General features: G+C 40.3%; 1 protein-coding gene across 1 annotated transcript in view; it reads right to left on the minus strand.

The window, feature by feature from the left end:
• Nucleotides 1-14296, minus strand: part of PRKAR2A (protein kinase cAMP-dependent type II regulatory subunit alpha) — a 92556-nt gene that overhangs the window by 16580 nt on the left and 61680 nt on the right. Inside the window, exons 3-5 of the mRNA XM_035106818.3 lie at nucleotides 11316-11368; nucleotides 9659-9742; nucleotides 1314-1420 (exon numbers count right to left, since the gene is read on the minus strand). Of these exons, the coding sequence (XP_034962709.1) occupies nucleotides 1314-1420; nucleotides 9659-9742; nucleotides 11316-11368 (244 nt within the window). The remainder of the gene's footprint in view (nucleotides 1-1313; nucleotides 1421-9658; nucleotides 9743-11315; nucleotides 11369-14296) is intronic.

Raw genomic sequence — 14296 nt, forward strand, 5'->3', positions numbered from 1 at the left:
AATATCATTCCTGTTACTAGAACTCATTTTTTTCAAAACTACTGTATTTTCCATGTATAAGATGATGTTTTTTGCTTTAAAAAATGTAGTCAAAAATTGGGGGTCATCTTATACACTGCTGGTGAAAGCACAGGGGTTCGAACTCTGGCCTGGGCGGCCTGGGCTTGGGTTCAGGCTCTGGCCCGATTTCTTAATTTGGGGTTCAAAAAAATAGAGGTCATCTTATACATGGGGGCACCTTATACATGGAAAAATACGGTACATTTTTATCTGCAAAACTCCAAAGAGGTACTTCTTCAAAGTTGTTTTAAATATCTTATTAAATCTTTCAAATATCTCATTAAATAGTTGTTTTATCTATGTGAGATTCTTATGTGCTCTTTTTAGATTTCAAATCCTCCCTTTTAACATTTTAAACTTTAAACTTTTAAACATTTTATTGTATCTTTGATTTGTGCTGTAATACACTTGGAGATTCATTTTAAGAGTTATGTGTGTGTATTCCTATAGAAATGAATAAATAGATAACGCGTATACAAGTCCCTGTTAAAATCTTGTGCCATCTTAAGACTGTAGCTGAACTGAGCTCTTAAGAGACTTTATTCCCACAGACATTTATCCATTGGTTCATCAATCTTATTACCATCCTCGTTCTTCAGGAAACCATAAATGTTCATATTTCACTATTATCTGTAGAAGAATTAAGTAGGTGTTCATCAGTAAAACTGTCAGGATAATAATATTTAAGAGGGAACATTACATGACAGTTTTAGACACTTCAAAAATGATATAAACATATTTCATGACTAACGCACAAGCTTCACAAAAAGACTATTCTTACTTGGAGATAATGTCAACATAGTTAAAGAGATAATGTACAAAATCAACTTAAGAGTTACTATAACTCTGACAAGACAACTGCTCCAAAGCTTCAATGAAGACTCAGGCTATGCACAATTAAAGTTGCTGGTGTTTTACAGCAGAAGCATTATGAGTATTGTTGATGGTTAGCTAATGTAATGTGCATTTTGTACACCTACAACTCAAAGGAATCTTTTGACTACTTCTGCCATTGACAATTAATGAATGAGCCATAAAATGAAGGCTGAAGTATTATCCAAGTATCATGTGTGCTTTCAACCATATCATGTTTGTAGAACCCTCATCTCCAGTATGCACCCTGCTTAGAAAATTCAGTTTCCTAGCAAGTCACTCCTAGGTACAGTACTAAATTACATTTCAGAATACCATTTTCTACTCAGATAAAAAACCAAGTCCTAAACCCATGATAAAGCAATGCTTTAGCATCTTACCGTTCAATTACATAAAAGTTGTCTCCATCATCTCCTTGGTCGATTACATGATCCTGAGGTTGAACTTTCATTTCAAACATGGCATCAAGAACCTCTGATAGTTGCTCCTGAAAGGACAATAATGCTTGGGTGAATACATTGGCTTTATTTTTATGCCTCAAATCATCCTGTTTGTGCCTACAGTCCCATGTGAGGAGAAAAGTCAAGTAGCCATTGTAAATAATGGCTTCTTGGAAAAATTCAAGCTGTATTTTACATGTTAAAGGTTATTTGCACTTTCCAACATGGCAGCTATCTCCATGTAGAGAAAATCTATTTCATGAAGCAATCCAACTATTTAACTCTGAAAGCAGACACTTATTTTAAACATTTGTTGTGGGGATCAAGCAAGCAACCAACTTGAGGCACTTGTACTAATGCAGTTCTTATATATAAGCACATGTGGTGACCATTTTGCATGCGATCACCAACACACAGGTCCTTTTGTACCTAGAAGAGGGCAGCACAGGGGCAGAGCGGGGCAGAACAGGCTTATGGGTGCTCTGCTGACATTTGTGAGGGCCAGGAACAGAGCCTATTGCCGCCTGTATTTTCACTCACTTTGCAACACACATGTGAGGATAAGAAGTGAAGTAATCAAAATACTTGCACACTAAATACTTTACAGTGGTACCTCGGGTTAAGAACTTAATTCGTTCTGGAGGTCTGTTCTTAACCTGAAACTGTTCTTAACCTGAGGTACCACTTTAGCTAATGGGGCCTCCTGCTGCTGCCACGCCGCTGCGCGATTTCTGTTCTCATCCTGAAGCAAAGTTCTTAACCCGAGAAAATGCAAATGCTATGTTACAAAAACCTGCTTCAAACATTATAGTGTAAATAGCACACAGAAAAGAATGAGAGCCTAGATGGTGGGCTTCATTAACACAGAGTACTTTTTTATCACAGCTTGTACCTGTAATGATTCTGAAATTGTTTTAACTGGGTTGTATCCAACTAAATCACTGTACATGCAGGACTACTTTTGTGAGTGGAATGAAACTCCCCCCCCCCGAAAAAGAACTGCTTTGGGAGCTCCTGAAGTCGATTTGCAGGTGGCTTGGGGGTTGCACAGGGAGCGGAGAGGGAGGGGAAATTCCAGGGCACTCATGGTAGACATTTAGATGGCTCGAACCCATTGTTTTTGTATACTGTTTTAACTGTTGATGTTTTTACAGCTGAATCACTTTAAGATAGGAAGCAATTCATAAATTGAAATAAATAATTCCTACACATTTTAATCAGCTCTGAGTAGCAAGAAAGAAGTGGGACTGAGGACATTACTGAAAGGATTTGTGATTCAAAGGAAGGGATTCCCTTAACTGGAAAAAGGCCCCAGAGCAATATAACTTTCATTTAGTAGCTGTTATCTGGAAGTACTTCACAATATTGTGTGTTACAAAATGAAATAGCACTTGCCAAACAATTACAAAAAGCGACTTCCGGTGCCGCGCTGCTGCTGATCCCTTATTTTCCAATCCGGAAGTTGACAGCTATGGCCTAAAGGCCCCCAAAGCAGTTCGCTGTTACACATACACCCAAGTCTATACTATCGGTTACTAAAATTTTGTTAGATACTGACACATATGAACTCAGTTCTCAGTTGCAGCTTGTTTGCAGTATTGCTGCTTTTTGAATGATTAAAGCTACAATAAACATTTTGAAAGCACAAGGGATTATCTCAGAGCTGCAGAAGAACTGCAAAACAAACTCTGGACCACCTTCAGTGGGAAGAGGGGGTGGGATCTGAAAAGGTTTCGAACTACAGCAGTTTGAGAAGCTGACATTCAGACAAAAGGTTGCTCCTCCCTGTTCAAATCCTATCAAAGGACGTTCTAGGGCTTTCATCATACCAGGATTCCCGGTGCATGCAGTGTTTCTGAATCATCATTAAAAGGATGCAGATAGGAGCTAAGCAACCTATTAACAAAACAAAGAAAACCTAGAGAAATAAAGGTTTCAAAAGGTTTTACAACGCCTCTATAATCATAATTTTAATAGCTGGCAAACAGATGGGGAGAATCAAGCTGGGTCATAGGATGGAATGAATAGCTAAAGGGCTTCCATAGGTTTGCACAAGAGAATAAACTCCTCTACTTCTGATTCACCACTCCATTCATCATCATCACCACCATCCTCTGGCAGATGATCGGAGTCAAGGTCTTAAGGGGAAGCAAAGTCCCTGGGCAGACACTGTGTTCCCATATCCTGAAGTGCAGGATCTGCAGAAATTCTGGGTTGGAAGTGAGGAGCCCTGTGTGAAAGTCACGTTCATTTATTTATTTATTTATTTATACATACCCCGCCCATCTGGCTGGGTTTCCCCCGCCACTCTGGGCGGCTTCCAACAAATACAAAAATACATTAAAATATCAAAGGTTAAAAACTTCCCTAAACAGGGCTGTCTTTAGGTGTTTTCTAAATGTCAGGGAGTTGTTCATCTCCCTGACCTCTGATGGAAGGGCGGACCACAGGGCGGGCGCCACTACCAAGAAGGCCCTCTGCCTGGTTCCCTGTAGCTTTGCTTCTCGCAGTGAGGGAACCGCCAGAAGGCTCTCGGCGCTGGATCTCAGTGTCCGGGCTGTTCTAGACTGCCTGTTGGAGCTGGAGGGAGGAGTAGGGGCAGCAGATAAAGATTGTTGATGAAGAAGATTTGGAGATTAAGAGGATACTGAGGACAAAACTACAGTGGTACCTCGGTTTAAGTACATAATTGGTTCCGGAAGTCTGTAGTTAACCTGAAGCGTACTTAACCTGAAGCGAATTTTCCCATTGAAAGTAATGGAAAGTGGATTAATCCGTTCCAGACCGGTCCGTGGAGTACTTAAACTGAAAGTACTCAAACTGAAGCGTGCTTAAACCGAGGTACAGTATGACTGTACTTCTGTAGCTAGATCAACTAGTAGAGCCTCCTTAAGGTGCTGCAGTAGCTCTGGATGAAATTCAGGAATTAATAATGCTGTATTCTGAAGCAGAGACTGCTTCTTGATAGTTATGTAATTATGTTGAAACATTTGATTCATGTTAGGCCAAACTGCATGAACACCTTGACTCAGAGAGGTTTCCAGGGAATGAGGAAACTCCTCTGAGTTCAGCTGAGGAAGAGCTTTCCTGTTAAGTGATCTAACTGGTGAACTGCATGCTCTCCTTCACCAGGAATAGATTATGTTGCCCACCTCTCTTTGCCTTGTGAGTGCTCCTAAACCAAAGCAGAGGTAAAGTCATCCCCCTAATAATTGCAGAAGGACCTGATCTGACCCCCCACCCCAAGAGGGAGAAGGAGAGGCTGCCAAACCAGGAAGATCTGCCATAACTGAGCTGAAAGTGGTAAATACTGCTACTGGGTGGCAGCTAGAGCCAAAACTTGAGTACAAGCAGAGCTAGCTGTAACCATGTCTAGTTCCTTTATGGGCTGTAATTCTGCTGCTGCAATTTGTTCCTCACAGGAACGTGCAGATTTCTTCAGTGTCTTGATCATTAGCAAAAAATGCAGAGAAACTGGCTAGCCCCCCACTGAGCTAAGGTCTAGTGGTTTGAAAAGCCTTAACTGTACTAAGAAAAAGGCTGGAAGCAGGGTTGGGAAGGAGGCTAACTAAAAGCAGCAAAAATGCAATAAAGAGTCTGAAGAGCTTGTAGATAAGGAAACCAACAACTGAATTGGCCTTTAAAAATGAGTGGGAAAAGACCAGAGCGCTGGAAGGAGTGCTGAGAAGAACCAAGAATGAGGCTAAACAGAGAGAAATTCAACAAGAGGTAGAAGAAAGAAGAAAATAGCCAGCCTGAAAAAAATAACAAAAGTTTCAGGAAGAAACAACCGCTTTCTGCGACACAAAGTAAAAAACCAAAGGTTGCGGGGAGGAGCTAAGACAGCAGCTTCCTGTTTGAATTCTTTATTTTTACAAGCTTGCAATGTTGCCTATTGACCACCAGGCAGTTCCAAACCTAAATCCCAATCTGGCCACAGCTTTTGTGGGACTCTCTAGAGTACACATTCATATTCTCAGCTAACTAGCGGGACTGCTTAATTATGTAGAGTTGCCATACGTCTGGAATTTCCTGGACAGACCTGGAATACTGCAATCGAAAGCAGTGTCCGGGCGGAAATCGGCTAAATGTCTGGACATATTGCAACCACTGTCAGCAGTGTCATTTTTTCCAAAATTCCTCATAAATAGCTCTAAAACATCCAATTTCTTTGCGGTTTTGAAAAAAAAAACTCAATAATATGGCACTCCTAAATTATGGAACAGCTTGGGTAGGTGCTACCAGGCTTGTTCCAACCACCAGTACACTTGGTTTGGTTTCTGACCTCCATGATGAAGACTTGCAAAGACACATCAGCCCCAACATTTTCAACAGGTGAAGGAGTGTGCCCCAGGCAATACTATTTCTTGTTCCTTCTCCCAGCAAAACTACCACTCAGGCATTCTGCTGCTCAGGAAGGGAGAAGAAATCTGACAGCACCATAAATACAGCCTCTGGTGACAGCTAACTTGTCTCCCTTCGCTCAGCCTCACTTCTGCAAACACCTGACTGTGAATTCCCCTTGTTAGAATTTAATGAATAAAGAGCAGTCACATGTAATTTATGAATAACCTTGAAATTATGGCTACACTTATAAGAAGTTCAGTACAATTAAGGCTATTTAATTCAAAGACAGCTTGTTCCAGTTAGGTTAAAAAGCTGTTTCACAAAGTTGAAGCTAGAATGACAATCATTTTTCTCATCAAAGAACAGAGTTGCAAGAAATGGTGAAGAACATCCTAGACCAAGACTGAATTGCTGTATAAGCAGTAATGCCAGGGCAATATATTATCCAAATATAAATGGCAATTAAGAGCAGATTGAACTCTTGTGTTTGCACAAAATGACAGAGAGATAAACAGATGCCACCTGGATTCTTCATTTTGGAATGGTGAAACAGAAAAAAAAGCTGTCATGGCATGCTAACCTTGAAACAGGAAACTATGTTTTCGCCTTGTATCACTGCACCATTCCAAAGAATACCTACAGAAGGGTTTGCTACCTTACTGAATTCTAACCTTTCACTGCTCACTGACACTTGCTGATCCTGGACTGCCTCTATAAGTAGCACAGGCCAACCTTTCATAACCTGCCCAAGTATTAGGTTTTATACTGACTGCACTCATAGCTTCCTTGCACTCTCTTCAAGGACTGTCAGGATGTTGCGAAAAATCTGAATTGCCCAAAGTGGGTCCCCATGTAACAGAGAAAAGCAAATGTTGGGTTTTATATATATTTGAGTGTTATGGCACTGATGGAAAATCACTGGTATTGTAGAACAGCCTTTTTTTTGGTAGCCTGTGGTGCATCACTGAGAGCACAGGGGGAGAATCTCTTCATCTCTCTATCATTCTCAGAATGAAGAAAGAGGGATATGTCAAAATCGCTCTCCCAGGCAGAGAAAACAGGAAGAGAATACTAGGGAAGAACATATCATAAATCCTTTAAAAACATTTAAAACAGCTACTTCAACTCTTTCCTTTTCTTATTTATGTCACTGAAGACACTACTACAAATGACAACTTAAATACTACCATAAACATCACTTTCCTGATGCCTTTTAAGGTTATTTGTTAGTAGATGCACTGGATGAGCATCAACGCTTTGCAAGAGCTTCAGCTTTGTTCACTGTTTATCCTAGGCATAAATATCCTTCTTTGGTTGCCTGATGTGTGCAGAGTAGGAAATATTTTCTCCAGAAAGCCAACCCAAAAAATGTTTTGTGACAGTATAATGCATCAGTAATTGACTAGCAAAAATTAGCTGGTTTGCATAGTAATTTGGTCATTTGATTGGAGTGCTTTAACCTAAGGATTGATTTGCTTTTTTATTCTTTTCAATTAGTGTCCCATTACCCTACCCATTAAAAACTCTGGGAGTTCCTTAGTTAATTTATATTCAATATTTGTAAATTCCCTTAGATGACAGTGTTCAGAAATTCTAGTTACAGGTAGGTAGCCGTGTTGGTCTGACGTAGTCGAAACAAAAATAAAAAAATTCCTTCCAGTAGCACCTTAGAGACCAACTAAGTTTGTCATTGGTATGATCTTTTGTGGTGTGCATGCACACGAAAGCTCCTACCAATGACAAACTTAGTGTTCAGAAAGTAGAAAGAGAATATTTCTCCCTCTGCCATAAACTAGAACTTCCAGTGGAATTAATTAGCAGTAGGCTCAAGACATAAAACAAAAGACAGTGCATAATTTAAGAAATTCACTTTCACAAAATGTGAAATTGGCCCCAAAGATTGAACCAACTAATGTTAGCCATGGAACCACTATGCTGTGAGGCAGCATGGCACCTACAAGTCCACTTTGTGGGCAACTGTGGGCAAGAGTAAGATGGACTAAATAGACCTTTGGTCTGATCTGGCATAAAATTATAGAGTTGTAGAATTGGAAGGGACAAGGGGCCATGTTCTCATATACTTGGTCTAAGGCTGAAGTTCTATGTATTAAGTGTACTGGACTCAAGGGGCTTACTTCTGAGTAAACTTCTTTCTTTCTTTCTTTCTTTCTTTCTTTCTTTCTTTCTTTCTTTCTTTCTTTCTGTCTCTTTCTTTCTTTCTTTCTTTTTCTAACTACAGTAATCTATAGCAGTTGTGGGGGATCTTTCACTCTCCAGATGTTGCTGAGCTGTTACTCCCATCATCCCTGACCATTGGCCATGCCTGCAAGGAATGATGGGAGTTGTAGTTCAGTAAATATCTACAGGGCCAAAATTTCCCACTTCTGCTGTAAGTGGAAAAGCATTAACATCCATATGCTAACAGAAGACTTAAAAAAAAATACTGCATTTGATGGGTAAGAGAAAAGCAGTTAACATTAGTTGATTCAGGCTGATTCTCTGCATTGTCAGGTTAAAGCCAGAGGATCGTTTTCAAAGGTTTTCTTACAGATTCGTGGACAATACCTCGTAAGACTGCAACACCAGAGTGGTTACTTCCTGCTAGCAGACCAACTATTTAAAAATGTCAAAAAGAATAACAGAGTTTTGGTCTGTAACAGCTTTTGAGTAGTTTGCTAAACCTTAGAGCAGGCATGTCCAACAGGTAGATCGTGATCTACCGGTAGATCGTGGGATGTCTGTGGTAGATCACCGGTAGATCAGTGGCTCCCCCCAAAGAAGCTAAAAAACTTTGGCTCCCCTAAAAAAAACTCAGCACCTTTGCCTTGCACCCCTAAAATGACCTTAACCACCAAAAACAGGGCTTTCCTTCCAATATCACTTTCCTCCAAAAGAAGCTCAACAATTTTTACCTGAACCCCCCAAAACAGGGCTTTCCTTCCTAAAAAAAAAGCTCAACAGGGTAGATCGCTGCCAGTTTTTAACTCTTTGAATAGATCGCAGTTTCTTAGAAGTTGGCCACCCCTGCCTTAGAGTTTAATGTTTAGGGTAACTGGCAGTACAGTGGTACTTCGGGTTACAAACACCTCGAGTTACAAGCACTTTGGGTTACAGACTCCGCTAACCCAGAAGTACCTCAGTTTAAGAACTTTGCCCCAAGATGAGAATAGAAATCACGAGGCGGGAGCGGGAGGCCCCATTAGCTAAAGTGGTATCTCAGGTTAAGAACGGTTTCAGGTTAGGAACGGACCTCCAGAACGAATTAAGTTTGCAACCAGAGGTACCACTGTAGCTTGAAATTACAGCAAAAAAAGACCATTGGCAATGCTGCTGATAGATGGCTGAAAAGGCTCCACTGTGCCATGTTTTGTGGAATAAGTAATAAACCAATTTTATAGTACAGCAACTTCTACCAAATGAAAGTACAAGTTTCTAGCAGCAACAATAGAATGAACAATGCCTGAAAAGTGATTCTTCCTCTTCCCAATCTCACTTGCCAAGGAAGGACTGATAGTGACCTTCAGTGAGAGTCTGAGCTGGGCTCGGGGGTAGCAGTTCATACCAAAGTAAGTGAGCAGAGGCATTTGGAGTTACTGTGGAAAGGTCCAGCTTTCCACAACACCAGCTATGCACTCCTCCTTTCAAATACTGACAGTAGACAAGGCAACAGAATGCACAAGGCTTAATACAGCAAGAAAAAAAAAACACTGAGGTGGCTGAGGCAGGTACTTCCCCAAGTGGGACCAACATGGATCACTAGGCTATCGCTATTGCCAAGGTCACTCACCTAACGACAAAGGTACAAGAATTCTTGTGAATATGCTGCTCTTGAGGAGGAAGAACAAGGTGAACCTCTGAGTCGACAATGATTATGTTGCAAAGAACTAACATGATAAGGCATCAAATAAAAGTAGTAAACACAACAAAAGCAATGCTACCTGATCTAGATTTTTGAAGATGAGGATATCTTTACATGCTTCTTGCAATCTGCATCTCTGCTCATCTGTTTTGGGATGTACTATCTGCAAAACATAACAAAGGGAAAGAATTACAGGAGAATAACCCAGCTTAAATTTAGAATATACCATCTTACTTCAAATTCAAACATGTGTACAGAAATAGGTATCAAATTGGATCGATAGATGGATGTGTGGAAATTCCACGTGTGGAACAGGGTTTCCCAATACAAACATGTGGACTACCACCCCTACCAAAAAAAAAACCCAAACTCATCCAAGTGTCAAAGGACCTTCTGGAATAAGTAAAATGGGAGAATCTGGCAGGGTTCCCTTGTACAAGTAGAACTGTATTTCTGTTCACACAAACATCTCTGTTTGGTATCCAATGATTAAATGGATACCATTAAGTGCACCTCAGTAAATTTCATGCTCTGAGCCTAGGGCTTGCCGATCAGAAGGTCGGCGGTTCGAATCCCCGCAACGGGGTGAGCTCCCATTGCTCGGTCCCATCTCCTGCCAACCTAGCAGTTCGAAAACACGAAGTGCAAGTAGATAAATAGGTACCGCTACAGCGGGAAGGTAAACGGTGTTTCCGTGTGCTGCTCTGGTTTGCCAGAAGCGGCTTTGTCATGCTGGCCACATGACCTGGAAGCTGTACGCCGGCTCCCTCGGCCAATAACATGAGATGAGCACCGCAACCCCAGAGTCGGTCATGACTGGACCCAGTGGTCAGGGGTCCCTTTACCTTTACCCTGAAAATACCTGTGCTAAGGAGCAATTTTTCCCATTGCTATCTAGTTTGTTATTCATTTTAAAAAAAACTTTAAATAACTTGAGAAAATGAGTGAAAAAGCATGCTTGTTTACAAGTGTAACTATATTTGCTCTAGAGCAGGCATCCCCAAACTTCGGCCCTCCAGATGTTTTGGACTACGATTCCCATCTTCCCCGACCACTGGTCCTGTTAGCTAGGGATCATGGGAGTTGTAGGCCAAAACATCTGGAGGGCCGCAGTTTGGGGATGCCTGCTCTAGAGACATTTTCCCTATTTGAAAATATGGACTTATCCCATGAAAGATACAAATGTGTGAGAGTATGAACAGTTTGTTAAGTAATATTGAGCATTCTCTAAAAATAACTGCATCTGAAATCCCAAACAAGCCTATCCATACTTTAAAAAATGGTATAAAACAAATGTTTCTGCTTTTTACAGCATGTGGAATAATGCTGGGAGGTTTTTAGGGGGTAGGGTGGGGGGGATAGGTATCTCCTACTATTAGTCAAATTCTTGAAAAAGTAAAGCATCCCACTTCTACGAAGAGGCATTGAAGAGATGTGAGGAAATCTGTGTATCAATTTTACTAATTTTTACATGCTACCACAAGTAGTATTATCAAAGTCTCACAGATGAAAGGCTTTCAAGTATAATTGTGAAAACCCTTTGCTGTTCAATCTGTAACACAGCTGCAATGCCCTACAGAACAAAGTGTTGCTGCATCACTTATGACTTCACTTTGTAAAACCACAGATCCATGTTATAAGGAAGGCAGGTAGCACACGCAGAACTGCTTATTGCAACAGTATCTGTCCCATTAATCTGTGCAAAAATCAGATACGGTTTGTTCATTCTACTTTACCCTTGGTTCTGTGTCTTCCTCTTCTTCATCTGGGTTGAATGCTTCTGCACAGACTTGAAAGAGAAGAAAATGTTTTTTAAAAAAACAGCCAGAAGTTACAAACACAGGAAGTGTGCAAACACAGATTACTGCAATGAATGTTACAGAAAATTGGGATTTGGTCTATATAGAATTGTTTCATTAAGTGATATAGATGCTGGAGATCTATGAAGAGATTTAAAATGCTGTGGGACTGAATGGTACAATAGTTAAAATCCAAAAAATAAAGGGAAAGGGTCCAGACTAATGGTGCTGTTTGGAGAATAGGAAAGCAGTGCAGGAAGCAGAGGCTGCATGGAAAGTGGGACATACTTTCCTGTCTGTGGATGAAGAGGTCACAACATTTCTTTGGGTGGAAGCAGATACTATTGCTCAGGGTTACACTTGCACTGTCCTATACTGTCCCCATATGACAACTGGGCTTAGAACTACGTATCATGATTAAATCTTTGGTTAGCAGGATTGCCGGTGGGCCTTATTAACTAGCCCTGCTTAAAGGGGAAAGGAACTAGAGATTACAAAAATCCTGCTTTAAGAGGGGGGGGACTTCATCCTCACTGAACATGGATGGGTACACTCTGCATCAATATAACCACCAATACTAACAAAATGATATTGTGGATCTGTATTTGCTATCCAGAAAGAATAAGGGTACCGTATACTGTGAAACTAAATATTTAAACTGAAGCATGTAAGATTTCATCAATCCAATCTATATTAAAAGAAGCAAATAAATTGTATAACTAAAGTTAAGTCATGTGCAGAAAAATTACTTGAACAGGATACATTAAGTCAATGCTTCCTCATTTTCTAGTGCAGCATAAAGCTCCTAGGGAAGGGAATAACCAACTCTGAACACAAATTAGTAATCCATGTATCCCCTAAAATCTTCCAAAGACTTAGAACAGTCATTTTCAACTTTGAAGGGTCATTTTATTCTACTATATTACCATTATATTGAAACAGAAAAACAACTCAAATTTGTATTGATTGATATATATATGTGTATAATTTGAAATAATGAATGTGATATAATTGGTTTTAATTGGAAAATTAATAAAATATATTTTTTTTAAAAAAAAAATTGTATTCAGAGAAATTAAATGTTGTTCCCAACTATTTTGAATATAAATTTGAGAGTTTATCATTTTAAAAATTGGTGTTGCTGTCTGCAAACATTGGGCTGTAGTCAACTAAATCCCATATCATTCTCTACAAACAAAGCCAAGGGCTGTAACTCTCCAAACGTTTGACTTTAGCCCCCTTAGGCACACCCTTCCATTGTCTCACGAAACAGACGGATGCCAGCATTAACTTCAATGGGTCTGGTCTGAGTAGGACTAGCATTGAATGCCACCTGATGGGTTTCATCCAATGCCAATCCTACTCAGAGTAGATCTAGTCAACTTAATGAACATGACGTTGTGCTCAATTCACCCAACCAGCCCTGTCTGTAGAAGGCCTGTGCAAGAACTTCCGCTAGCGCAACAGGGCTTTCCTCCCACTCTACTCCCGCTGTGCGCACCCCAAAACCGCAGGGGGGGGGATAATTTCATCTAGGAATCCAGAATGTTTGCACAGACTGGAAGCTGTTACAGCTTCAAACAAAACAGTTGTCTTTTTCTATTTAATTTTATCTCTCCTTGCTTATTCTAAAAAAAATATGTAAACAGGTTTGTGGGGTCCATCTGAAAAGCAATATATACCATATTTCACTGCATAATGGTCGCCACCACATAACAGTCACACACCCTTTCTTTTGTCCCTAAAATTGCCCCCCAAAGCATTCATCGCATAATAGTCACAAGGTGTAACTCTCAGTGTGTGAATTCTCAGTACCAAAAACAAGTACACCTACCCTGAAATGCTACTGTAGTAGAATCTCAAACTACAATTAGGAGAAATGCATCTTTTCTTACCCTACAGTTACAAACAGCTGAGAGAATTGAGATCACATGGGAAGGTTGGAATGGTGTTGAGTCCTTCCTTCCTTGCCATCCTGCAATTCATTTTACCATAAAGTCTGGCGTTTTGTTCTCTTGAAAGAGATTCACCTGCTAGTTCCTCCCTTCTAGCTGGAATCTACCGGTATGTGTTTGGAGCCAAGCCAATCCCATTAGTTCCTTGTTCAGATCTGAACTTTAATTAAGGCTGCATTAAAAGATGAATCTGTAACTTCTACTTTGCTTTGTTTGCAAGACTAAGGAGAACACGTCTGAAGGGTGGGGGGTTCTCCTATGCAAGAACCAGTTGTAAGGTCATTTTGAATGAGCTGATATGCAGCAAGTGAAGTTTAACTGCCCTACCACTCAGCCTGAAACCATTCACATAATTTTTAAAAGTCCTGGAGACAGTGAAAGGCTCCATGCAGCCCTAAGCAAGAACCATAAAGATTTATAAAAAGAAATTATCACCAGTATTGACAGCGGATATTCTTTCAAGAGAATATATTACGGTGTGCTCAAGTCATTCAGTGAAATTGATCAGGAGAAGGTTCTTGCCCAAACAATTTATTCATTCAACACATTATGTGGAATGTACTGCTGCAAGGTGCCATAGTAATCACTAGCTTAGACAGCTTTAAAAAAAGATTAGGTATGTCCTCTGTGGATTTGTCTGAATAGATATTTAAACATGACAGCTAAAGGTGCTGTTCGGTATTTTAAGGCGGTATACCTCCAATTACCAGTTGCTGAAGACAAATTGACACAGGATTCTTATCACTATACCATGCTGTGTGTTTCCCAGGAGCACACAGCTAGCTACTCCAAGAGACAGTGCTGACCTAGATGGCTCATTGGTTGGATCCAGAAAGGCAGGTATTGTTGGACTGACCTGAAAAGCGCCCTCAACTTTATTTATAATTTGTTCCCTTCTCACCTTTCTATAGCAACACTCAGGTCAGTATACAATTAAAAGCAGCACAACAAAGTATACACTCA

This window comes from Zootoca vivipara, chromosome 2 (assembly GCF_965207765.1).
Source record: "Zootoca vivipara chromosome 2, rZooViv2.hap1.1, whole genome shotgun sequence".
Taxonomy (NCBI): domain Eukaryota; kingdom Metazoa; phylum Chordata; class Lepidosauria; order Squamata; family Lacertidae; genus Zootoca; species Zootoca vivipara.